Source organism: Sander lucioperca, chromosome 6 (assembly GCF_008315115.2).
Source record: "Sander lucioperca isolate FBNREF2018 chromosome 6, SLUC_FBN_1.2, whole genome shotgun sequence".
NCBI classification, from domain to species: Eukaryota; Metazoa; Chordata; class Actinopteri; order Perciformes; family Percidae; genus Sander; species Sander lucioperca.
In genome coordinates, this window is record NC_050178.1 from 32,062,128 (window position 1) to 32,086,807 (window position 24,680).

Here is a 24,680-nt window from a genome sequence, read left to right on the forward strand (position 1 = left end):
AAAATAATCAGACAATCATCAGGGTTTTTTCTTTGAGGGAATTATGAGGCGGGTTCCCTGGCTGGCAAACAGTTTTAAAATATCGCTGTTGGGTTTCTTTCCCCTGCTTTCTCTGGTTTTCAAAATAAAGAGGATTTCCTATATGCACATTGCTTTTCTGTTTTATGCTCAGTAGGCCCATACATAAATGATTTCTCAGCTATTTAACAATGAATATCAAAGTTATACCATTTTAAACATTCACAGTGACAATGAAAGTAAGGGTACATGTGTCATTACAAACATCTTAATGAGAATCTGTTTCAGTCCTTTAGAGGAGCATGTTAGCCTGCATAGATCCCATCCTTCAAGATTTTATTTTGCTGTAAACCCACACTGAAAAGGGCTCTGCGTCCTTGTTTTACCTCATATGGCTTTTCCATTCTCTGACCTTGTTAACTAATGGTGCTATGGCCATGGAGCGAGGACAGGACACGTCAATCCCTTTGCTCCTTAAAAGGAGTTGTTTCAGAGAGGTGCAGATTCCTGCACACGGCTTGATTTGAGTCTCATTTAACTTGTAACCTTTTACAGGTTAGGTAGGGTGGAAAAATTGTAGTATTGCTTATAACTGCAATTTAGACTGCTTAAGTCCAATCCGATCAGTCAGAAGCAGTCTTGTGATGCCACATTACCTTTTCTCTGGCAGTGCTCAGTCCTCAGCTGTCCAGCAGTGAGCACTGTTCCTTCATGACCGTTCTTCATGCAACATGTAGACAAACTGTTACACAGCTTAGCTATGTTTAATGAGTGCTTATCAGGCCTGAGCTCAAACAAAGCAAATAATGCTTACTTGCTTACTTACTTTGTTTTAGCTGCGAGGAGGAAATATTGAATCTTCACAGCTCTACAGCTTGTCCCTCATACAAGTGAACAGTGCAACTGAGCGAGAAACATTCTCGTGATTGTCGGAACTTTCTGCTGTGTATCGCATTGTTCCATGTGACAAGTCCCACACATCTGGTATGATGTACATAGATCAGTGGTTCCCAAACTATTTCTCCACTCCACCCTTTGACCTTTACTCCCTGACACAGCAATAGTTTGAATTTTCATCAACTGGTAACAATACTGGCAACATAAACTATCTCTTTTCCCAAACCAAAGACCAGACAGTTTTTGAAAACATTATTTTGCCCAGAACGGATGTTCATCTCATAATATACACTTGCAAATATATGATTAAAAATAAGACATTATTTATATTTAAAATAGTTCATCCTGTACCCCCATCCTTCTCTCTCTACTAATATAGAAAACATGAATATGCGCATATGCAACAATAATTGCTTCAGATTGTGCTGATTACATCCACTGCTCTTTCAACTACAGCTTGCCTTTCAGAGGAGCGATGATGCTGCGAAGCTGAGAACAGTCTCGATAAGCAACCAGGCCGCCATGGTTAGCCCAGCGGTCTGCTCCTCTACCTCCAGGGTACGGCTGGTGATAGGTCAGTTCTGTGTGCTGATCCTGTGCTCCAGGGCTGGACTGTAGACACTTAGTCAGGTCGACCACTCCCCCTCCGAGGGCTCGGAGCAGGGCGTGAGGAGCGCAGGAGTCCCACTTAAAGGTGCTGCCCTCTGAGAGGACGTAAACATCCGCCAGGCCCTGAATGACACACAGGATCTTGTAGCCGGCTCCGGAGGCGTACATCAGCTTATCAGGGCCGCACAGCGAGGTCAGAGCTTCCTTTACCACCTGCTTCTCATTGGAGCTCAGCACCACAGACAGTCCCCCTCCAGGTGCATCTTTGGGCCGGGGCACTGAGCTGGCATTGATGCCCCCACAGGACACCCCCCAGAAATGCTTCCCCCTCCAGCTGTGAACGCAAATAATTAGTGGCAGGTTGAGAATACTTTACTAAATGCTAGTCGCCATGTGTCTGTCTGCCATTCGATGCAAAGCAGGTAGAGCTGCCTGCTGCATCCGAGAGTGAACCAAAGCACTAAAGTTACGGACTGGACAGCTAAACAATAAGCTGAAAGTCACTATGAAGCTCCGTAAAGCCGAAGGGAGCTGCAGAATCATTCAGGTGATAATTCTCTGCATGTTCATCACTACAAGCAACTCCTTTCACATTGTCATTTGATACTTTGTTATTATAGAAATATTGATTGTAGCTGCCTTAAGGGTAAAAGCTGGCCATGCAATCAATTTTTATAATACTTTGTTACATAGTTCTTCACAAAGTTCAGGAGTTTCATTAGATAGTAAGTCACCTTATCATCTAAACACGCCCCACAGTTTTCTGATTGATTGGACATGTAGTCGGAGTATCTGGTCAGGCTCAAACTGGAAAAAACTGCGCTCACAATATGAGTTGTGGCCTTGTGAGGCAAAGAACAAGAGATCTAGAGATGAAGACAGAGAATGTGAAAGGTACATACAGTACAGATACACAAAAGACTTGTGTGACTTGTCCGCGTGTATTTCTAATATTTTGCCCCCTCGTGTTTGTAAATGGGGAGGACAAAACATTGTAGAAGAGGACACATTGCAGATTTTGTTTTCCATCTTACCCTCCACCTGCTGGATCTTTGTAGTTGAACGGCTGGTTGATGACACCCATGACGGGCTCGCCTGTGCTCCGGAGATAAACCCCGATTAGGACCAAAGCACAGTGCAGACCTGAAGGAGACAGGTGGCCCTCCTCCAGCACCTCCTCTCGGCCCTCTATGTACTGGCTGGTGGCATCTTCAATGAAAAACAAGAGACAAACAGTTCTCAGTGAGGCTCCGCTTTCCGCAGTGTTTTCTGGATAAATTGACTGCATCACACGGGAAAACAGCAAGCCGTTCACCTATGGGGTCGATCCAAATGCCGAGCTCAGAGAGGCTGAGGGGCACCGTCATACCGTCTGTGTTGGCGTCGATGGTTGCTGGGTCTTGGTGGATGGCTCGAGCCAGCAGAGACGCCGCTGTGTGATCACCGTCCAGCACCGTTGCCAGCAGCGCCGCGGTCTCCTTCTCTGTGTCGCACACTGTGACCGTCACACTCTCTCCTGTCGACACAGAGTCGGCGAGGTTTCATTTGATTACTTTGCGACAAATTACTTTAAATATTTATACAGTGCAGTGTGCGGTGAGCTTAAATATTTGGACAGTGACACATTAATGTGTTGGCCTTATGTTCTGATTATTTTAGATGAAATATGTTTCAGTCCCTATGAGGTTCAAGGGCAGATCATTAAGTCAAGTGTATTTTTAGTCCTTCTAGTATTTAGTCCACCAATAAGAAGGTTGAGTTATTATTATTATTATTATTATTATTATTATTATTATTATAATAATAATAATAATAATAATAAAGCACTTAATCATATATCATATTTTGAACCGATAAATGCTTTTATCTTCCTGCAGCCCACAACAATCACCAGCTTATTTTAGTAATTACCAGGTTCTCTGTTTCAGTTTATCACTCTTCAGTGCTCAGCTGCATCCCAACACTTTGCTGTAAATGCCTAAAAGTCAGTATGAAGCACATGGTTTGAATTAGAGGTTCAACATTTCCTGTCAGAAGCCAAAAAAAAAACCAGAATTTCTTCAAGTCGTTAGTTAATCGTTAGTTGCAGCCCTAATATCAACTAATTGAAGAACGAGGTAACACCAAAGAACAAAGTCCAACTGACATGCCCTGGGACTCAGGGCAGGTGCCCACTTTGCCCAGATGATAATCCAATATTGTTGCCACACAGCTTCAACACTGAGATGTATGACTTCCATTTTACATTTCTTATAGTGTTTTCGAAAGAAATATTAAAGTTGCTTAAGAGCCTTTGCAGAAAACTGTTGCAGGAGCAGAAGGATTCAGCGCTAGATTGACAATATTCCATTGCATGACCCTAATTGACCCTAAACACATGCTAGACCATCTAACCATCTGGGGATTTTTCTTGAATAGAATCCTAACCTGTCCAAAACACAGTGATTTGGACAAACTGCTTTAACCTTAAAGTCATTCAAATTCAAAGTTAACAAGATAACATAAACATGTAGTGTGTTAAGTGCAATATCAAGTCATTACCAAGCCCATTTTCAAACTTGTTGGACTCCTCTCCATGAATGTAGTTAGCCATCTCAGGGAACTGAGAAAAGAACAGACATGGTTACAATTCAACTCCAGTTGATTCCGACAGTCCATACTTTAGTCCAGACTTCTCGTACCTGAGCACCAACATCATGCCGGATCATCTCCTGGATCACCACGTCCGCAAGCGTCTTGAAGTCCTGAACAAACTTCTTGTTCTTGTCATCTCCGGTCTTCTCTTGTACCAGGAGCTGAAAGAGGGGAGCCTCCTGCCTGCAGACCCGAGCCACATTGGCTGCTTTCTCAGCCACCCGGAGCAGCAGCCTCAGCAGATCAGCCATGCCTGAACAGAAGTAAAAGATGACAGGGTTTAGTCAACGTAGAGATAAACTGTGTGTTTGAGAGAGAAAGAGAGGAAGCAGGTCACACTTGCACATACCGAGCTAATTATAGCCTCAAAATGAAAACAGGGCATTTATGAAAAAAGTGTGTGAGTGTGGGTGAGTGTGTGTGAGGGAGGAAAGGGGCTTCAGGTCTTTGCATGTGATTTAAACCAGCTCCGCTGAAGTCATATGCCTAACAGATATGCAGCTCACATCCTCTCCAAAAACACTTCAGTAATCCCAATTTCCAAATAATTATTTAGAAGGTATGGAGAACTTAATAACAAAAATGTACATCCTCTTAAAGTAAAAATACTGGGAGAAAAAAAAAAAAAAAAGCACAATACGGTGTGTAGAAAGTGACTATTGAGTGCTACCTAAACACTGTTAAGGGCTATTAGTAATGTCAGAGAAATAATACAGTAGCAATATGTTCTCTGGGGATGGAAAAAAGGCCTCACATTTTTTTTTTGCCAATTTAGTTGTTTTGACTTGTAACTGCACCCAACATTACTCCAGTCAGCTAACTATATTACTGCTCTTGACATCCCAGTGAAAATGTTTGCTGGGGTTTAGCTTAGCAATTATGAGGTAAGATAAAGATAATGTAGCAAAGGCATTTAAAACGCCAGAGGGAAAAAAACACTGTGAAATGATTAAAACCTTACCAAAGCCCAGGTTTCACACCGTTTAATTTTCCTCTCGTCTGTAGCTCTCGGTAGCTGTGTTTTCCTGTCTGCCCTACAGTCACTCAAACGCAGATAATTTAGGTGAAAAGAATGTGAGAGATTCTGTAAAACAGTGGTATTAACGCGCCTAGTAACACTGGGGTCTGTCTGCTGTGGTTTCTTTAGCTAGCTACGTCAGTGCGAGTTTCCTCTCGAAGGAAGGGCGAACGGTCTTCTCATAAGGCCAACAATCACAAGGTGAAGCCAGAAGCGCAACCAGAGAGTGCACGGAGAACATTTTAAAGGCGTAGAAAACAGGAAATGTAGCTGCGGTGCGTTCAAATACAAATGTGAAATTCAAGCTTCCGAGTCAGGAAATAATTGTCAATAACGTCCGGCTGCGGGTAGATCCTAAATAGGATCTGATAGAATGGTCGATGTAGTTAGGTTTGGGCATGGGGAGTAGGGATTGGTTAGGGTTAGGGTAAGAATAACAGATTAAGCCAATCAGATGCAAAACAAGGCAGAATAAGGCGGGCCACGAGGCACGTCCTTTGACGTCGAACGGATCCGATCTAGTATCTACCCCCGGCTGTGATCTTATAATACATCCATGGCTTGTAGCCGCACACGCCAGGCCCAGTAGCAATGACGTCACTCACACCACGCCCATGGCGTCAAATATATCTTTAGACTAAACAACGACATAATATCGACATAAACTCCATCTGTCATCTAAGCGTAAGCTTTTGCTTTTGTTGGTAAAGTGGGACACTTAGCATTAACGTATCATGCATGTGAGCAGACAATGCAAACATATTTATTCACATATGTCTTTTTAATTTAAATTGCATCAATACATTCAAACAGCTGCTTTATTTTATTCAGTAGTCAAGTACTGCTACTGAATGCAATAGATCATGATTATTGTATAACATGTAAACTGGAATATTGTTGTTGTTGTTGTTGTTGTTTGTGGACATTGTGGACCGTGTATTTGGACAGTTCCTTTTCCCCATTTGCCCTTAACTCCTGTTGTTGTCTTTCATCCAAGGATACATTATTTTGCCCTCTTGCCTCTGCTCTATACATACATGAGCAGTTGCCATGGCTCTTCTCTATGTGTAATATCAGAGAACCAAAGTTCCCAGAAAATATAGGGTGTGACTTATTGTAGGGAAACAAATGTCATACATTTCCGACCCATATTCACTACAAATGAAATAACTATACCAATTAAGCCCCAGTAATCTTACAGACACTGTCATGCAGCCTATATTTGCAGTTTGTATTTCTGCAGATATTTTAAGACTGGCATTGTGTTCATGTTTGACAGAGCATCCAGCTTTGGCTGTTCCAATGTAACAACCACATTTATGATATGGTGTTCTAAAGATCTCTTAAAAAGTGCAGCCACAGCACAACCAAAGCCATCCTCAGTATCTCTCCATGTAAAACCGTAAACCACAAACACCATTAGCACGTTAGAGGAATATTATATATAGTATGTTCTCTCTGAAACTTAAATAATATCAATTTACTTGTTTTGTATGCACACACACACACACAGACACACACACACACACACACACACACACACACAGACACAGACACACACACACACACACACACACACACACACACAGCACAGCAAAGTTCTAATGATACATTTTAACAACAAATGTTTTTTGGTCAAGGCGCTGACCACTAATATCCATTAGTCATGCATTACATAATACTTAGCAGATGAGAACCCCCCTCTGGTTGATCAATACAGTTTAGTGTCCACAGTAAACTGGGTGCGGCAGTCGACACAAGCCATCAGTGGTAGGATCCTTACAACACAGAGGAGTTTCTTCAAATGGAGGTAAGAAAGACTAAATGTTTCAATTAATAAATGTTTTTATTTTTATACATTTAAAATATTCCTAGATGATAATAACTATGTTATAAGTTAAGTGGATGCATCGTGTTACAATGTATTTCATAAAAAAATACATAGGTCCGGTGGGGGTAAAACATGATTGTGTATTGGGATTTGATTTAAATTGTTTGTTGCAGGCCTCAAAGAAGAATATGTCAGACCTGGAAGAGGGCATGGTCACTATTATCAAAGTTTTCCACAAATACTCGGGTCACAAGTGCAAGCTGAAGAAAGCAGAGCTTAAAGCGCTTATCAACAATGAAATGAGTCAATTCATAATGGTAAGTTATGGAAGTAAAAGTGTAAAAATTGGCATGTTTATGGCAGCATCTGTAAGTAGTAATGCTTGTAAAAACACCTTAAAGATAATAGACTCTTAACAAGCATGTGTAATTTTCACGTCTACGTTGAGCATGTGTGAACAGTTACAATGTGTGTTGTTGTAAATAAGATACTCGGATATGTTGACCAGTGGTGAAATGTAGCTAAGTAGGCCACATTTACTCAAGTACTGTACTTAAAGAGATATTTTGCTGATTAAAATCTAGCTCTGTGTCATCTGTGTGTGGGCAGTGTGTTTAGATAAACGGTGTTTGGATTCCCTCGTTAGCGCCAGTGCACAGACCGCGGCTGCTCTGCCGGAAGCTCCCTGCACTGGTCCCACGGGGGATATCCGAACACCGTTTATCTAAACACACTGCCCACACAAAGTTGACACAGAGCTGGATTAAAATAAATTTTGAGGTACTTGTACTTTAGTTAAGTATTCTCATTTTCTGCTACTTAATACATCTACTTCATTACATTTTGGAGGCTAATATTTTACTTTTCACTCCACTAGATTTATTTGTTAGCTTTAGTTACTTTGCAGATTCAGATTAATAATAGAAAATATAAAGTAACTAATACATTATGATGTGTTATTATAGGTTAAGCCTCAGATACTTACCGAGCTTAAAGCTAACATAACATGTACACATGTTACAGTTTCTGCTATGCTGACCAGCTTAGTCTAAAATATGACAAATGAACAGAGAATTAACAACATTATTGTATCACCAGCTTCAGGACAAAAGTTTAATTCCATTCAACAATTTTGGATTCTGCTGTGTAATGAGCATGTTGACCTCATGGTGTCACTGGTGTAGCTATATACTTCTAGTCTTGCTAAATAAATTAAATTGCCTTTCATTCAATTTTCCTGCTGAACAGAAAATTCAAGAGAATGAAACTCTGGATAAGCTTGTTGCAGACCTTGATCAGAACGGAGACCTGGAGATTGACTTCAAAGAGTTCATCACCCTCATCGCCATGGTTACCTCAGCATGCAGTGAACTCTTCCAAACTACCTAACTATTAGTTAGCATGTATAGCTACTTATTACTTATTAAACATCTGAGGATCACAGAAACAGAGTGTCTGATTTTTTTGAAATGGGGCTGAGTGATTTGTGTACATAAACAAGTTGTCTGAGAAGATTTAGACCAGATTGGATGGTGGACCAAATCCTAGCTAGCTTAGCTATGTTCCATAACACATGTAACATTATCTTCCCTGATGTTTTTTATCCAGCGTCTTTTTATCAGCCGAGATCCGCTGCTTGTGTGAGTAATGTTACATCCCAGTACAAAACACACAGCTATCATAGCTTTCTTATTACATATTTTCACAGTCTTATACTTCAACAATTTTTTGACAAATGGAGACTTTATTGACTTGCAAAATTATCTTTTAAATTGATGAACATCATATGTGTAATCCATGGCTCAATTCAGACGGGATCAAAAAATTCTTTGTCTCTCCCCATTTACTACCGTACATACTGTAATTGTTTCTGAAATAGGTCCCATGGTGGTCTACTGGAAGGGGAGGGACTTGCCTCTCTAAATCGTACAACTGCAGAGCGGCACCTTCAGACCTGCATTTTTTTAATCAACTGTTCACTGTCTCAGATTACGTTCCATGAAATCCAGGATCTTCTTCCAGGCATCTTCCTGGGCAGCAGCGTGGGGTGCGGGGTGACCTCCCCACAGGGTGAACACTGCAGGAGAAACAACATGGGGCAGCATCACGATTATTATTACTTTTTATAATAGTTACTTATTGTACAATGACTAGTCTCACATTAATAATGTAATTACAACAAGTATAAAATAGGATTTGGCTGAATGAAAAATGCAATTTTGGGACAGCGCTCACATTTTTGTGGTTTGACGCTCCACAGGGAAGCTCTTGAATTTGGTGTGTAAGGCGGTTCAATCAGGTGACCAGCACCGGGGTACGACAAACAGGTGAACAACTGGGATTTACCTGCAGCCGTCAGGGTCTCCTCAATCTGATGACCAATAACACAGCACTATAACAACAACCAATAACCTTACAGTGAGCCTATAAAAAGGTGCATACAAGAGCATTAAAGTGAATCTCACAGTGAATACATTTATTTACACCTTAAGTGAATGCCTTTTTTGAAGGAGTGTGAGGACTGCTCAAATGTTTGACTTAACAAATACCACATATAACAAAAGACTATCCAATATGGTTTCACTGACTATTTATCGAGGACTACTTTTAAATGCTTTCCAACATCAATGATTTATAATACTGAACAAAATTACAGACAGTTTACCAAGTTTGCGGTCTCCATACTTGAAGCGCTCAGGTCATCTTCACCCACTATGTACATTAATGGACAGGTGAGGTGCTCTATCTGCAAAAACAAGATGTCATTCTGGAGAAGAGTTTCTCTTATTGATACAAAATATAATGGATATTGATTTGATATTTTATAAGCATGAGTGTGTACAGTGTACATGTGTGTTGTGATGGGTTCAGGGGGGGGGCTTTCAAATCTTCACCTTCACTTTGCTCTCAGGCGAAAGGTTTTCAGGCAAGGAGACGTCTTTGAAACTGACGTGGCCTTGATCATTATATGTCCAATACTTCTGGTCACTACAAAGGTCAAGTTAACAGAGAAAATCACAACTTGTGTTATTTTTGGGGAATTTGTTGAAAACAACCTCTGTGATACACATTTTCTGCTTCTCAAATTCATAAAGTCTGGGTTAAATACCAGAAAATCTATTTTAGTAGATCTCAATCGATTAGGCAATTAAATTAACAATGCCCTAAGACTAAAACTAGTACTATAGACATAAGAATTGATTGATACTAGACCAAATCAGATCAGATAGATTCCTGCAATAATCCCACAGTGATATCTTGACAATAATATCTTACAATTTGCGTCTTAAATTACCATTTACCTTTCAAAGTGTTCAGTCCTGCCATCTGGATCGGAGAACTTGACGGTACTTCCTACTGGGCCATTGACACAAATCAAACAGGCTGGCTGGAGGCAAGAACATGAATTGTTAAAAGTCAATGTAAACTTACCAAACTTAAATAAAAGTCATAATTAACTTTTTATTGCTTTGAGCTATGTATTGATCAAACTGTATATTAAGAATGGATGACAGGGAAAGGCCTTTCGGACATACTTTGACAACAGCCTTAGTGGCAATTCGAAGAGTCAGGTAGACTCCAAAGGAGAGACCTATGATCCCAATTCTGTCGGCACACACCTGACAATGAGCTTGGAGTAGGTGGAATGCGGACTGTCGAAACAAACACATTGGGTATTTTTAGGGTATTAAAAAATAATCAAAGTAAAGGTGAGCTTTTTTTTTTTTAAGTGCGACGCATACATGATGCAGAAAGAAGAAATGCATCTCATCTTACTTCGAAATATGAATCCCCAACATTGATACGGGTTGGTGAGCCAGGCAAATCTTTGTGCCCTATGTAGGCAAGGGACAAGCTAGCATAGCCCCTGGATGCTAAAAGGGCGGAGCGGTACTCTACCAGTCCTCCACCCATTCCCCACAGGTCCAACATGGCTGGAAATGGGCCTGGTCCTGCAGGGAATCAGAACAGTAGGTGCTGTTCAGAGGACACAGTCTGTCCACAGCAGTCTTAAAATTTGTGAGTGAATGCTTCAAATCTTGTGCTCACCGGGCGGTAAAAACAAAGTCCCCACAACTCCATCCTGACGAATCTCTGTTCTCCGTACGCCTGGTGCCATGTACCAGCGCTCAGTAATAACTGCAGCCAGCTCAGTGCTTTGCCTCTTACTCGGTGAAACATGGCCCTCCAGTAAGGACAAGAGCATTACGTATGGAGTCTCTACGTTTTTTTTCCTCAGCCTGTAAGAAAGAATCCATTTCAGTCAGGAAATTCTCATCAACCATTTACCACTTATTGCAAAATTACAAGTATTTGAGTTTGGCAGTGTGGCTCTTCTCCTTTAATACTCAAGAACAAGTCTCTGTGACCATGACACAAACTTAAATACGACAATTAGATGGACATTAGCTGATATTTAGTTGATATCCCCTTTTATTCGAATTAACCTAAATTCTAAGATGAGTGTGATTGCAGGAGGCAGTTGCATTTGTGGGAAGCAGTCAGTAGTTGTAGCAGCTAGTTCACTGCTGAAAGGTTGTAATAATAGAATGAATGAGAGCCACATCTGTTTTTTATGGACCAACTAATTGTTTGAGTTAGGTTGCAGTCATATATTATTGGAAGGTGTGTGGAAATATGACTTTAAAATGACCACTGTGCCCTGCCTGAACAACTGCGAGGCTCCATTATTAATAGGATTCATGTAGAGTTGTTGGGATTTGAAACAAGTGTATAAGACAACACACAGTTGGGTTTGATGCCACAAATTATGTTTTTCTTAAGCTCTTAGTGAGCTTGTTCTCTTCTCATCACCTGCCTCAAACCTTCTCTTGCACCAGGAGCCGGCTGCAGTCCCCAGAAGAGTCCCATCGGCTCACAGCCCAAATATGAACCTCCGACTGAATGATCCTTGGTCACTATTGAGGAGACAGAAAGGCAGAGACGGGAGAAGATTACCAACTGCCTGCATTAAAGCCTAAGTGGTTACAATAATTTCAAAATGAACAAGTTAACACATTACATTTGTGGTAATTCTAAAAGAATTACATATAATCTAACATGCAATATACTGTACTGAGAAACTCAGTGTGACTCACAGTTGACAGTGCCATCTGCATTTGTGTTATAATGGGCAAATGCCTCCCATAGATCACCATCATCACTGTGCATTTGTGCACACACTGTGACGGGACACTCTGGGGGCAGGAAAGATCCTTTAATGCAGATTTGTTCATCTATGAGGGCACGAACAGGAGCGGCTGTTAATACGGGGGCTTGTCTAAAGCTGCTCTTCCACCGAACTCCACCTACAGGTAGAAAAAAAAAAAATACTCCTTTAAAGTATTCCAAACAAACTCTAAGAGGTTTTGCACATAATAATGTATTTTATGCTGTAATCAATGCAAGTATCAGAGGGCTGATAATGATCCAACAGACCTGGATGTGGAGAAATGTTAACATTTGCATGCATTTGATAGACGATTTTGTCCACACCACAGCAATTTACATAATTGCCCACATACAAACCCATCAGGAGCAATATAGGTTCATTGTCAGCATGTGGACAGGAGGAATTGGGAATCAACATAACTTTAGCCAATGAGGAGACACGTGTGCCAGATTGTTTTCACTGACTTCACTGCACTTCAGTCTAAATATTAATCCTAAAAATAACTTTTGCATGATTTCTAGAAAATGTTTTGTGCGGCTTTAGGGAAATGTAAATGATCTCAGATGTTCACATACATCACAATCAGACCTTCATGTAAGCAGCAATAGAAGGCCTGGTCCTACGTGGCCTAATGATAATAAGTAAATTTCACTGCTCAACTCAAACACAAGTTCTCTAGTAACCCTTACAAAAAACACAATAAAGAACATTATTCTTACCCACAGCACGATGCAAACAAGCAAGGTTCCTGTGTACACCGATGCATGGTTTCGTCATTTTTATGAGCTGTCGTATTTTTATCATACTCACATGAGCACTGACCATAAGGTGTTTCTGTCTATAATTGAGTAACTGTCTAACTCTATAAAAAATAACTGAGTAACTTCAGAGGTAAAAAACAATTCATGAACATGCCTATTTAGTGAAATAATGAAGGTTCTTCTTCCCAGACAAACAAATGTACAGAGTTTAGTATGAAACGCAGATGTGGTGCTCAAAGTTCGTTGTATGGCGTCAGATTTATGTCATCTCGCGAGCGCAATAAAACATGCTCCACGAGCAAATTATATAATTTCACACACTGTTCATGCACCAATTTAACGATTGAGTGTACAGGCAGCTGCAGATGTAAAACTAAACAAAGGGAGAGGGAAAGAAGGTACTTGTGCGTGTGCTGCTTAGTTTTATACATAAATCTGACGCCATTGCACACCTTCTGAGGAAATATTGTCTTTTTAGCACAAAATTCCTGGTTCGATACAATCTCTTACCATGGTTCGATAAAACTTCTAATTCTTTTTTTTCTTTTTTTTGTGGTCTGTGGTTTGTTGTTTTATTTCATTTCTTTATTTCTTTCTTTATTACAAACTGTATTAATTTGAAAGTATTGTTACATCCTCCGGAAGATAAAACGGAAAGGATTCCAAAATAAACGTTGCACTTACATTAAAAGAATAAAAAACATCGAGTGCATCGTAGACAGAATAAACGTAACTATCATATAGGCAATTGTGAGATTTTATGTCTCAGTTGTTTGCAGGAAACTAATTTCACAGGGAACTCAGTACACATTTTGTTTGTGACACATCTAAGGTATTTTCCTTTGAAAAGAAAGTGTTAGTTGTTAAGTTTTTTTTCCGGATACTCCGCCGTGACTTCCGTGTTGTTAACAAGCTACAGATAGCTGAGATTACCAGGCCCGGTTAATTAACAGTAGAGTTTTGAAAACAGTAAGCAACCGAAGCCATTATCGTTAATACGACACCCTGAAACATTTCTTATTCAGCACTCAGGTCTGTATCAGATGTCTATATGTTATGTTAAAACTGTTCACCCGCTGCTCATAAAGAAAACAACCATGCTAACATGGTGTAACTTGTTGGTCATCTTTCGTTTTGTTGCACCGTTAGACGAGAAAGTGTTCAGTCTTGGTGTTGTTTCCACCCACAGTTACATTTCTGTCTTAACTTGGCTTTTACGTTTGTTTGAACTGGATGTCACAGCGGGCTTGGACTCGTTTAGTCATCCGCGAAACGGTGCTAACAGGCTGTAATTTGTTAACGTAAGCGTTTGCTAATCGTTGAGTTTGTGTTGGTGGACAGCTAGCTAGCTGTGCTCGGTTAGCCCGCTCTTGATGAAGATTTTCGTGAACATTGAACGGGCCATAGGTCTTTATACAGTCTATTGAAAGGACCATTCACTCCCCTATAATGTCATCACACGTTATTGGAATTACTCAATATTTAACTTTTTTTTGTAGCCCTCAGTGGTAGCTATGAGATCCGAGCTAAACCATATACACTAAGATGTTAACATACAGAGATTGATTTTTGCATTAATGTTATTGGGTTAATTCATTACAGCTTTTCTGTTATCTATCTTCATATTGATTCATTTTACTTACTTAGCTGTATTCCAGGTTTACATTTGATATACATATATTGTTTGTTTATTCCACATTCTTATTATTCTACCTTTGTTTTATGCATAACTTTGCACTCAGTTTCCTAACTACCTCCTACAGTTATTGTCCTATTTCTTCATAATAAAGCTGTTGGGCTAATATTTTAAACTCAAGATGTGAATTATGTTTGTTTGTTATAATTATGTTATGTCTCTCTTTGTGTTTCAGATTTTGAGAGCACACGCAGGTCACACTGGATGGCCCAGCTGGTAACAGTTGGGGCCAGCTGTTAACAACCTTTGAGCCTGTACGTGTAACATCAGTCCGCAATGGCCAGTAATTTCCGTAGCTACATCTGGGACCCGGTCCTCATAGTGAGTCAGATTGTGTTGATGCAGTGCATCTACTACAGCTTCTTGGGCCTGTGGTTAGCTGGAGTGGACAGTCTGGTGCAATCTAGTCGGTCACTGGACCAGATCTTCAGCTATGAAGTAAGTTATAAGATATCCGCTAGCTGTGTGATGTATGTTTGTGGCACATTTGTAGACGGCTGAAAGTTTTAAGTTTGCTTTAAGAGAGTTTGCTCTGCTTTGACAGGTTCTTGGTTTTGCAACAATGCAGGGCAGGCTTATAATGATGGCATTCATCTTGAACTCTCTTACCTGGTAAGTCATTTCTATATCTCTGTACATCCAAAGAGATGAGAGCTGTGACATCTCTTACTCAAATGCTGTTGTTCAAACATCTCACAGCTGCAGCTGAAGGATTTCCACCAGTAGGACTGTACACATTTATTTACATAAAAATAAAATATAATTTCTATAGATTTTGTGCGTGTACAACTTTGCAGTTGCATTTTTGTATCCACAAAAATCTTGTCTGAAACATAAATGAGCATGGCTGATAACATAACTTTTCTATGTCATTGTTTCTGCAGCGCCCTCGGTCTGTGGCTCTTCATCCGTCGGGGGAAACAGTGTCTGGACTTCACAGTCACCGTGCACTTCTTCCATATGATCGGCTGCTGGATATATAATGCTCATCTTCCAGCTGCCCTGTCCTGGTGGCTCGTCAATGTAGCCTGCATGGCGTTGATGGCTGTAATTGGAGAGTACCTGTGCATGCGAACTGAGCTCAGGGCCATTCCAGTCAATAGCGGACCCAAATCTAACCTGTGAATTGTTGTTGACACCATGTTGAAATTCTGTGGACAGTTAACCCCTGAGGAACTTGCTCAGAGAAGGCTTTTTACTGCTTGCAAAAGAAATGGAGTATGTACCTCCAGCAGCGTAGATGTTGGATTGTCATCCATCTCCGCTTCAAGCGATACACCAGATGAACTGATCTATTTATTCATAGCTGTCTGCTAAATGTTGGACAGTATTAACTCTGTAGCATATAAGATACATGTTTTATTGCTTATAAAAGCAGACATCAGTTTACACCTTTCTCTGAACCTAATGACTATACATTTTATTGTAATTAATTGCATTCTGTTTTCATTTTAAGTACATTAGCATGAGCACCCCATTCCGTCATTTTAAGATTTGCGATATTTTTTTTCTGGGTATGTGCACGTCTTCAAATGACAAATTGAAACTTCAGAGCAAATACAAATCGTCTTAAAAAGCAGCAGAAGAGCAACGACGGTGACATTTTCCTCTCTTTGTGTTGGTATAATTACAAGCCTGCTGGGTTGGCAAACAAACATGACCATCATGTTACAGGATATTTTGGTTTTAAAATTAAAATGTTCCAGTTGCACCTCACTGCAATTTAGAGATGTCAATGTGCAAAATGACCTGCTGCAGCTTTTATCACGTTTTCTTACAGCTCATCTTAAAGTTTAATGTTGGTTAATAAGTTCACTGTTCAAACAGGTATACTATAGTTTTCTGAGACAATAATCGATCATTGTGTAAGTCAGAATGTAGGAAAACGTTTTCTGCTTTATAAACTCTCAACACATTATTCATTAGTATAAAGTCAGGCTTATTTTTAGCTTTCTGGATTAAGTTTGCACATTCAGTCTCACAAGGCCTTCCTTGTCAAACTTGTACCGCATTTTGCACAGCTAGTGCTGTTTGTTTCCGTCTCTTTATGACATGATGTATTATGCAGACATGGTGGCCACTTTGGAGACAGTCTGTCAGCCACCAGCTGTGTTCTGACAGCAGACTTTGTCTCTGTTTCTGAAAACACTATTACTGTTTGTGGAACAATATCAGCTTTCTCATTCATCAATGACTTTTAAAAAAAACCTGTCTAGGTGAACTGCCTGTTACTTGAGTATTACAGGTCTTAACGCACACTTGTATATCTTTTTATTCTGTGTGGTGACTGTCAGATCGAACCTCTGATGCTTTGAAAGTGTGGACTATGCAGTGTCTTGTTTTGAAATAAGCATATATCATACATCATTATGCTGCAGGGATTGATATTTAAAAGTTGTACAATAGTTGGGAAATGCACCTATTCGCTTTCTTTGAGAGTTAGATGAGAAGATCAGTACCACTGTCGTATCTGTCTGTTAAATATGAAGCTACAACCAGCAAGTGGTTTGCTTAGCTAGGACAGGAAACTTGGAAAAGCTAGCCTGTTGTCCAAAGGCAAATAAACTAAACCCAGCACCTCTTAAGCTCACTAATTAACACGTTTTATCTCGTCTGATTAAAACTAAAGTGTAAAAATGAAAAGTTGTTTTGTTTTTTTACAGATTAACATGATGTAACATGTTAATGAGCTGTAGAGTTGCTGGTAGGCATATTTTATCACCTTTCAGAGCCAGGCTAGCTATTTCACCCCCATTTACAGTCTTTGTGGTAAGCTAAGCTAACCGGCTGTAGCTTCATATTTATCGCACGAACACGAGGGTGGTATTAATCCTCATCTAATTCTTGATAAGAAAACAAATGAGCGTATATCCCAAGTTATGTTCAAACCCATGACTACTCTTTCTAAGCCAGTGTCACCTACTATTTCATTATTTCTTTCAACGTCTGCTCTAGGAGTGTTCACATGCAATGAGACCTTTGTATTCTTTAACATAAACGTTAGCTTTTATAATGTATTTAAATACAAAGAACTTTGCGATTGACCTAATGATGTAATTACATTCTCAGACTTGTTTCTAGTCCAGAAACATCACAGGAAATGTGTCATATTTTTTCCCTCTAAATTATGGTACAATGCCAGTACTTGTGTGCATATGCTGTTTAATTAAACGCTACCAGTTCGGAAACTTGTAAATCTCAGTCAGGAAACTGTAGGTGAGGAAATAATTGGCCATTATGCTTCAGAAGTCAAAGATAGGACTTTTAATGAGAGGCACACCACAAGCGTGTCTTCAGATCTCTGAAAGTTTCCCACCCCGGGCCCTGATCCCTCATTTTCTCCAACTACTGCCTCTTCTGTTAGGTGTCCAGGTGGAAAGAAGCAGATGGGAAAGCACTAACGAGTTGAAAAACACTGGTTGCGGTCCTCATTACCAACACTTTGCTTCAGGGAGAGCTAAAAACAGAAACTCTGTAGTAAGTGAGTCGTACAGCAGAGGACTTACTGCATCGATTAAAGGCTCCACTATTTTACCACTTTGTGTTTCTGTGTCTTTGCTATCCACTGTTTTGCTGAAGGTAATGCACTCACACACTATGTTTTAAACATGGAGCTTTATTATTACAAACACATTACTTTGCCATGTATTGCTTTATACAGTCTTGTAAATAGTGTGCTTTTCAATCTGTAAACTAGAAACAAAACATGGATACTGAACTTGTTTTTACATTCAGAAGTTCTTTCCATGTTTCAACTCATTAGGGTTCATAATGCTTATGATAACGATCATTTTCATGCTTTCTTCAACAGCATACAAAGGGATAAGAGTCCTCTCTTTAGACCGTACGTATTGCTCATGCTTTGAGGACATCACAACTGTTTTTGTATTCTCAACACCAGACACACAATGGATGACATAATGCGGTCACTCGTTAGACATGAAATAAATAGAAACAACTAGAACAAACATGCTAGTGGAGGTGGAGGTGGGTGGGTAATGAATCTGCATAAAAAGGATCCCGATACACTGAGGAGCTATAACCTAACTTCATGCACAGATCAATACCAGTGTCCAAGGTAACATCAACAGACTGTCCATTATTCTGAAGCACTGTCAATAAAATGTTCATGCATTTGGGATCAAAGAGATGATGGAAAATATTCAGGAAATCATCCATATTTTGATACTGCCTATGAGGACCATCAGCATTAAAGGAAATGTGCAAATCGTGACACCGTTTTAAATAAACAAACAAACAAAACAAAACAAAATGATGCTTTCGCTCATTCATTTTCAGTTTTCTCTGAATCTAGGTGATCACTGCTGTAACATTAAAAACATATTTCCCTCTGGGAAGGAAACTTTACCTAAATACTAATTTCATATTGATTAAAAGACCATTACAATTAGTGATATCTCTCATGGCTTATTATTATATTGTTACAAACTGTAATACCCATTACCTATTTTCTGTCACTGCAGTCGTTCTTGGCTGCTTTTGAAGCTTGAGATCTAAGTTTCTCAAAATTAGATCTATTAAAAGCAAGAAACAGATAAATGGAGCAGCACAGTTTGGAATCTATTTTGTTTGATATAATTATGCAATGCATTAATCGGTCGATCATCAATTGAAATACTATTGACAGAAAAGTGATTGTATGGATATTTTCCCAAAAAAGCTATTGTTTAGCTATAGCTTATTTGACTTCATTAGAGATTAATTATAGGTGTTTAAAAGTAAAATAAATACTGTGTATGAGTACTTAGGCATTGGTTATTGGGTGAATTTTCATTACACTCCATGGCTGCATTATTCTTCTTCTTTGAAAATCTCTGTAATAGAATTCAGCCCTGCATAGTATATCTACATACTGTATGACAAACTGCATTTATGCAGTACTTAGAGTACTAAAAAGTAAAGTTTTAGTAATATCGTGTTAATTGCAAGTGAGCATTTTCCCACAAAGTGGAGCGGGAAATAATGAAACACTGAACATTCACACTTCAGATTTTCTTTTTACACAAACATCAGCAGGTCAGAAGTTTGATCAGGCATAAGACTGAACCAAAGCGTGGGGTGAAGTTTTCTGAGAGCGAGCCGTGTCAAGATGTCTGTTTTTGGTGGGTCTTTGGTGTTTTTTGCCCCCAACGTCTCCTCCCAGGCAGCGCGGCAATGGTTATGTTTAGGGTTAAGGTTAGGGTTAGCTGCCTGGAAGGCGCCGTTGGAGGCAAAAAACACCATCAAGCTTTTTGGTGTCTTTATAGCAGCTGTGCAACATCAGCCACAGTGGGCTGAAGTGTTGGAGGGGAAAATGGGTCAAAAGTGTTACACACAGTGGCTTGATTGTCACTTACACAGACATTTACTACACTTGGAAACAGATTAAAGGAGCATTTCACCTATAGTACATCTGAACGTTGTTTAGTTGCTAGCTTTAGTGTAATTAAGTCTGTCAGATTAATGTCTGGTTCAGTCTTTAGGTTTGGTCCTTTCACCTATCAATAAGTCAACAACATATTTTAAATTATTTTTTTTGCAATGACTGAGAGCAAAGAATTTCTAAGATATTGTTTTTTTTTTTTTTGGTGAAGTGCTCCTTTAAATGTTTTCTTGCACTGTGGCAGCTAATTACATCACGACTGCATTTATACAAACTCACTAGAGATTAAAATCTGTGTTTTGGTGTCTAACATACACGTAAACTCTTAATTAAAGGAATAGTTCCACTAATTCAGAAATACGCGTATCAGTATTTGCTTTCTTGCCGAGTAGTGGATGTGTCTGTACACTAAATATAAAGCTTCAGCCAGGAGCCAGTTAGCTTGGCTTAGCTAAAAGACAAGGAAACTGGTGGGAAACAGCTATCTTAGCTTTGTTGAAAGGTAACAAATTCCGCCTAAAGATCACAAATTAACATGTTATTTGATTAATCCATACAAAAGTTGTGGTTTTACCGCAAGTGATGTGTCAAATTATTTCATGGCCATAGGAGCTGTGTGCTAAGCTAAGCTAGCTGGCTGCTGGCAGTATCTTCATATTTAGTGTACAGACATGAGAGTGGTATAGATCTCATCCTCCAATTCCCAAAATGTTGAACCATTCCTTTAACTATCATGATAAAACCATACAATCCATGTTGCAGGGCGTGGGCACAAAACACATTAACACCTTGCTGTCTTAGAACATAATGAAAACTCCACAAATACTGCTTTAAAATTACCTCAGAGTTGAATTCACAAAACTGAACATGATAATGTTCATACTACATAGTATTAATTGCATTAGATTGAACAGGTGTTCATGATACTAGGTGCATCTCATAACCCTTATTTGATAACTTCTCGACTCCTCGGTCCTCGGCTGAACCGGAAGTTGCCATGAGTGAGGATACACGAGAACAGCCTTCCTGGAAGCCGTGCAGCTGCCCATTCAGCTGACAAATTCATGTGACGCTTCAGAGGAAAGGATGTCTCATCCCTCTAAAAGCACATTTCCTTGGTTCCTCTCTCTCCTTCCATGATTTCCTCGCGTCTCTCCCGTACCTCCCCGGTGGGAGGGACTAAGACGCGAGGAACGGACGCAAGTGGAGGATCAAGGAGGCAATGTAAGGGTTATGAGATGCACCTATTGTGTCCACTCCTTGTATATTAGTAACCCAGAGCCACAGGTGTGTACCTTGCAGACTGTTCTGATCTGCACACATTGTATCTGTAATCCCTTGGATACTTAGAGTGTATGCTTAGTCTGCCTGGACTGATAAGTTGGCTGATTGTAATTTTCTAAACTATACTATCAGTTTTCAGACATAAGGGAGGATCAAGCTGAAGTACTTGAGGAGATTTTAAACATTATTCATCACAGCAAATATTGATTGGCTTGCCACAGACCTCTGTGGCTCCGTGTCAAAATAATCCTTATTAAAACACTCGTCCCTCTTAAATCCTTGGCTTTAAGTTTGAACTCAAGAGGAATGAACCCAAGGGAATTTGAGGCCCTCCTCCTCACCCCTCCCATCTCCTCACCCTCACCCTCACCCCATCTATACAGGGTACCAGTTGGGCCAAGTCATGATCAGCACTATCAGTGGCAGAGTGAGGGCAGCAAGAGGCGAACTTATGCTGGGCGAGGAGCTAGGGCTGCACAGTTCGAACAGACTTCCCTGGAAGCGCATCTTCATGGAGTCCTGCCTTAGAGTCTCCCAGATGGAGCTGACTTCCTTCTGGCAGTCGGACAGCGCTGTGAGGGCACATGTGTGGAAAGCTTCCCAGTGGCTGTGGCAAACAAAGGATCATCAGATCATCACTGCATCTGCCATTTCACTCAAGAATTCATCCCGGCTACAGCATGCAGACATGCACTGCTGTTGTGGATTAATTTATCTCGCCAGTAATCTATCACTCAGATGGCTACGATGCCTTCAAGTAAGTCAAACTGAGCTTTAATTACCATGGCAACAGCATCAGAGAGTGAAACAATATCAGAGATGATATTGCAAGAGGGCAATTTTTAACAGAAGGCTAATGTGTAAATCTTTGTCTTCAATACTATGCTGGGGTTGTAGAGTGTGTGTGCAGTAACAATGACAAAAAACGTCCCTGGAATTTCATTACTGCTGCAGCAAAATCATAAATTATTTAGTACAATGGCTCAATGTCTCAGCACCATTCATTTCTCTATTCTCCCTCTGAGATCATGGCAGCTGCTTTTTCTCTTTAGTATTTTGTCAAAAGATGCACATTTTATACGGTATCTGTCTTAAGTAATTCAATCAACCATGCACTACTTCATACAAATTAAACTAATATACAGTTTTCTGTACAGCGCTGTAGATCAGCGGTTTTTACTAAAGATCTTTATTCCAACCCATCACAGCTGGTTTGTCAGTTCTCGCATTCTCTGGTTAAAAGGTTTAAAAAAAAAAAAACATACTGACTCCATGGGGGATGTCCCATATGCACAAATGGATGCTGCATGTTGTTCACACACTGGCTTACTGATTAAGTTATTATCACCTGCACACGGCCTCCACTCCCCTCTCGCTGGTCACGTTCTCCTGATAGTTGTCCATGCTCTCTCCCAGCTCCAGGACACAATCAGAAAAGTCCTTATAAATGTTCTCACAGTTCACCTCTGCATCTGAGTCTCCTGGCACCGTCAGGGACAGGAATACTGCAAAAAAGACACAGGTGACGGCTTATTTGACCAGACTTTATAGGCTCAAGCGAAAGTTATATTCATTTATTTATAATTTGGTATTTTTCTTGTGTGTGAAATAGTCAGTATGGTTCATGTTTCTCTACCATCTCCCCACTTCAAATACTACTTATGCCACTTTTTCACAAAAAAACCACAATATCTTACTCAATTTGTGTTTGATTTTGTTATTTTATAACTACATAGCAACCTTTTTCAACATTCATTGTAATATGTCAATTTTAAGATTTTGAAATCCTGACATCTGAACTTCACTTTAGACAGATGAATGCGGGCGGTGGGCTGTGAAGCAGATGTTACCAGATAATAGTCCTGACCACAGCATCCCATACAATTCTTCCACATGGGGTGCAATGCTCTGTTCAGAGCTATTTGCAATTGAAATGCTAAAACATGTGTAATGCCAAATTCTGCAAGAGGACAATGCAAAATAAGCACGAATAAAGCATGAAATATTAGAAAAAGTGACATTTGAGAAAAATAAGGACTTTTGTGGGCTTTTAGTTTTGTATCTTGTATGTCCAAAAGCTTGCACACTATCACCTATACAGCAAGTATGGACACCTAGTAGGCTATCTATCGTCGATGGGTATAGGCTACTACAAGCTGTTGGCTACAGTGCAGGTCGCATAACCACCATGCAACACTGATGGAGATAAATAAAGATTACAATCGATTAAAAAAAACGATTTAAGGCAGTTTTCTGTGTCAACCCATCCAAAGTGGCTCGAAACCTAAATAAAACCCAGGGAGCAGCTTGAGATGTCTTACCCAAGGCAAACGCAAGAATCCCTCCGATCTTCGTCGACATGAAAAATCCCATATCATCCCATTTCAAGCCAAGCAGAGGGCGCGGGATGCTGCCGAGGCACTCATAAATCGGAATTTAAAAAAAGCGGAGTTGAGTCACACGGAGCTGATTAGCTGCCCATTATTAATGTGACTTGGTGTGATTAAGCGGCGATAAACACTTGGTGGGTGTGTATGTACCGTCTTTCCCTGCTCCGGCCGACTGCTGACGTTACCTGCACCCCAGAGCGCGCTGAGCTCATCTTCCCTCCTCAGCACCGGACAGCTCTCACCTCCCCACCACCGCGCAACCCTCATGCAACACTCACGCAACACGGGAGGACTCTCAGGATGCCCTGCTTGTTCTTATCAGACACTTTCTCGATTTTAATAGCTGATGTAATCTCAATGTATAGGAGCTCCTCCACTTTTACAGTACAGACGCTATATGCTATTCCATGTGTTTTAAGTTTAAATCTGATGCAGTCCTGACTACATCACAATGCAAAGATCGGGTGCATCATGATACATTTTTGTATATGTAGACATCCATCTCATTATCATTTAAGCATAAGGAATACAGGAAATGTTGCATGAGAAATATACTGTAGATTGAATAAATGATCAAATCTGTGCAAAGACCAAAAGAGGAAATAGCTGAAAAGTGAAAGCTAAATAGAAGAGTAAAATAAAGTTTGAATTGACTTAACTGATTGGCGGTAAAGAAACAGATTTCTTTTTAAACTCCCTTTTTTATTTTACTAACCGTATTATTAATTGATGTGGGCTATTCAGTCATATTTTCAACTCATCTGATAACCAATTAGGCTGTTGTACTATTTTCTTTTAACAATTGTGAAATTCAAGTACATATGTATTCATAATTTACATTATGCCTAATTGTATGCTTACTTATGGAACACTACCTCTTTTAATTAGGTTGTTTGTAAGTTAGCTCATGGTGCCATAAAAATGTAGGGTTACCAAACGTGCAAACTCTATGGCTTAAAACATGTCATTAGAGCTGCAACCGTTAG

General features: G+C 39.9%; 5 protein-coding genes and 1 long non-coding RNA gene across 8 annotated transcripts; 3 read left to right on the forward strand and 3 right to left on the reverse strand.

The window, feature by feature from the left end:
• Positions 1 to 145: 145 nt before the first annotated feature.
• inpp1 (inositol polyphosphate-1-phosphatase) lies at positions 146 to 5,486 on the reverse strand. Its single transcript, XM_031322867.2, has 6 exons — positions 5,120 to 5,486; positions 4,206 to 4,411; positions 4,066 to 4,126; positions 2,840 to 3,040; positions 2,559 to 2,733; positions 146 to 1,858 (listed from the first exon to the last, which is right to left on the reverse strand). Exons 2-6 carry the CDS (start codon positions 4,407 to 4,409, stop codon positions 1,366 to 1,368), a joined length of 1,134 nt encoding a protein of 377 aa, XP_031178727.1. The 5' UTR covers positions 4,410 to 4,411; positions 5,120 to 5,486; the 3' UTR covers positions 146 to 1,365.
• A 1,328-nt stretch (positions 5,487 to 6,814) lies between these two features.
• On the forward strand, positions 6,815 to 8,448 carry LOC116066690 (protein S100-B-like). The gene is made up of 3 exons (XM_031322878.2): positions 6,815 to 6,986; positions 7,181 to 7,324; positions 8,256 to 8,448. Exons 1-3 carry the CDS (start codon positions 6,981 to 6,983, stop codon positions 8,394 to 8,396), a joined length of 291 nt encoding a protein of 96 aa, XP_031178738.1. The 5' UTR covers positions 6,815 to 6,980; the 3' UTR covers positions 8,397 to 8,448.
• A 236-nt stretch (positions 8,449 to 8,684) lies between these two features.
• LOC116066726 (neuritin-like) lies at positions 8,685 to 24,075 on the reverse strand. Of its 2 annotated transcripts, XR_004897754.1 has the most exons (5): positions 23,845 to 24,075; positions 23,626 to 23,714; positions 22,653 to 22,809; positions 20,548 to 21,911; positions 8,685 to 8,695 (listed from the first exon to the last, which is right to left on the reverse strand). XR_004897754.1 is itself a non-coding variant. In XM_036002659.1 (4 exons), the coding sequence occupies exons 1-4, from the start codon at positions 23,904 to 23,906 to the stop codon at positions 21,680 to 21,682; spliced, it is 540 nt and encodes a 179-aa protein (XP_035858552.1). In that variant the 5' UTR covers positions 23,907 to 24,075; the 3' UTR covers positions 20,225 to 21,679. The 2 variants fall into 2 exon arrangements, 1 of the variants encoding a protein (XP_035858552.1); XM_036002659.1 differs by lacking the exon at positions 8,685 to 8,695 and having other exon boundaries at positions 20,225 to 21,911.
• Positions 8,974 to 13,276, reverse strand: LOC116066678 (bile acid-CoA:amino acid N-acyltransferase-like). Its single transcript, XM_031322876.2, has 11 exons — positions 12,900 to 13,276; positions 12,107 to 12,316; positions 11,827 to 11,926; positions 11,058 to 11,248; positions 10,785 to 10,960; positions 10,544 to 10,660; positions 10,310 to 10,395; positions 9,902 to 9,995; positions 9,673 to 9,753; positions 9,243 to 9,378; positions 8,974 to 9,084 (listed from the first exon to the last, which is right to left on the reverse strand). Exons 1-11 carry the CDS (start codon positions 13,003 to 13,005, stop codon positions 8,984 to 8,986), a joined length of 1,398 nt encoding a protein of 465 aa, XP_031178736.1. The 5' UTR covers positions 13,006 to 13,276; the 3' UTR covers positions 8,974 to 8,983.
• Positions 13,627 to 18,477, forward strand: sys1 (SYS1 golgi trafficking protein). Of its 2 annotated transcripts, XR_004109025.2 has the most exons (5): positions 13,627 to 13,973; positions 14,813 to 15,075; positions 15,182 to 15,249; positions 15,522 to 16,320; positions 16,367 to 18,477. XR_004109025.2 is itself a non-coding variant. In XM_031322879.2 (4 exons), the coding sequence occupies exons 2-4, from the start codon at positions 14,914 to 14,916 to the stop codon at positions 15,760 to 15,762; spliced, it is 471 nt and encodes a 156-aa protein (XP_031178739.1). In that variant the 5' UTR covers positions 13,627 to 13,973; positions 14,813 to 14,913; the 3' UTR covers positions 15,763 to 18,477. The 2 variants fall into 2 exon arrangements, 1 of the variants encoding a protein (XP_031178739.1); XM_031322879.2 differs by having other exon boundaries at positions 15,522 to 18,477.
• On the forward strand, positions 19,637 to 20,160 carry LOC116066738. The gene is made up of 2 exons (XR_004109029.2): positions 19,637 to 19,753; positions 19,886 to 20,160. It is a non-coding gene; the product is annotated as an uncharacterized LOC116066738 (long non-coding RNA).
• Positions 24,076 to 24,680: the final 605 nt, after the last annotated feature.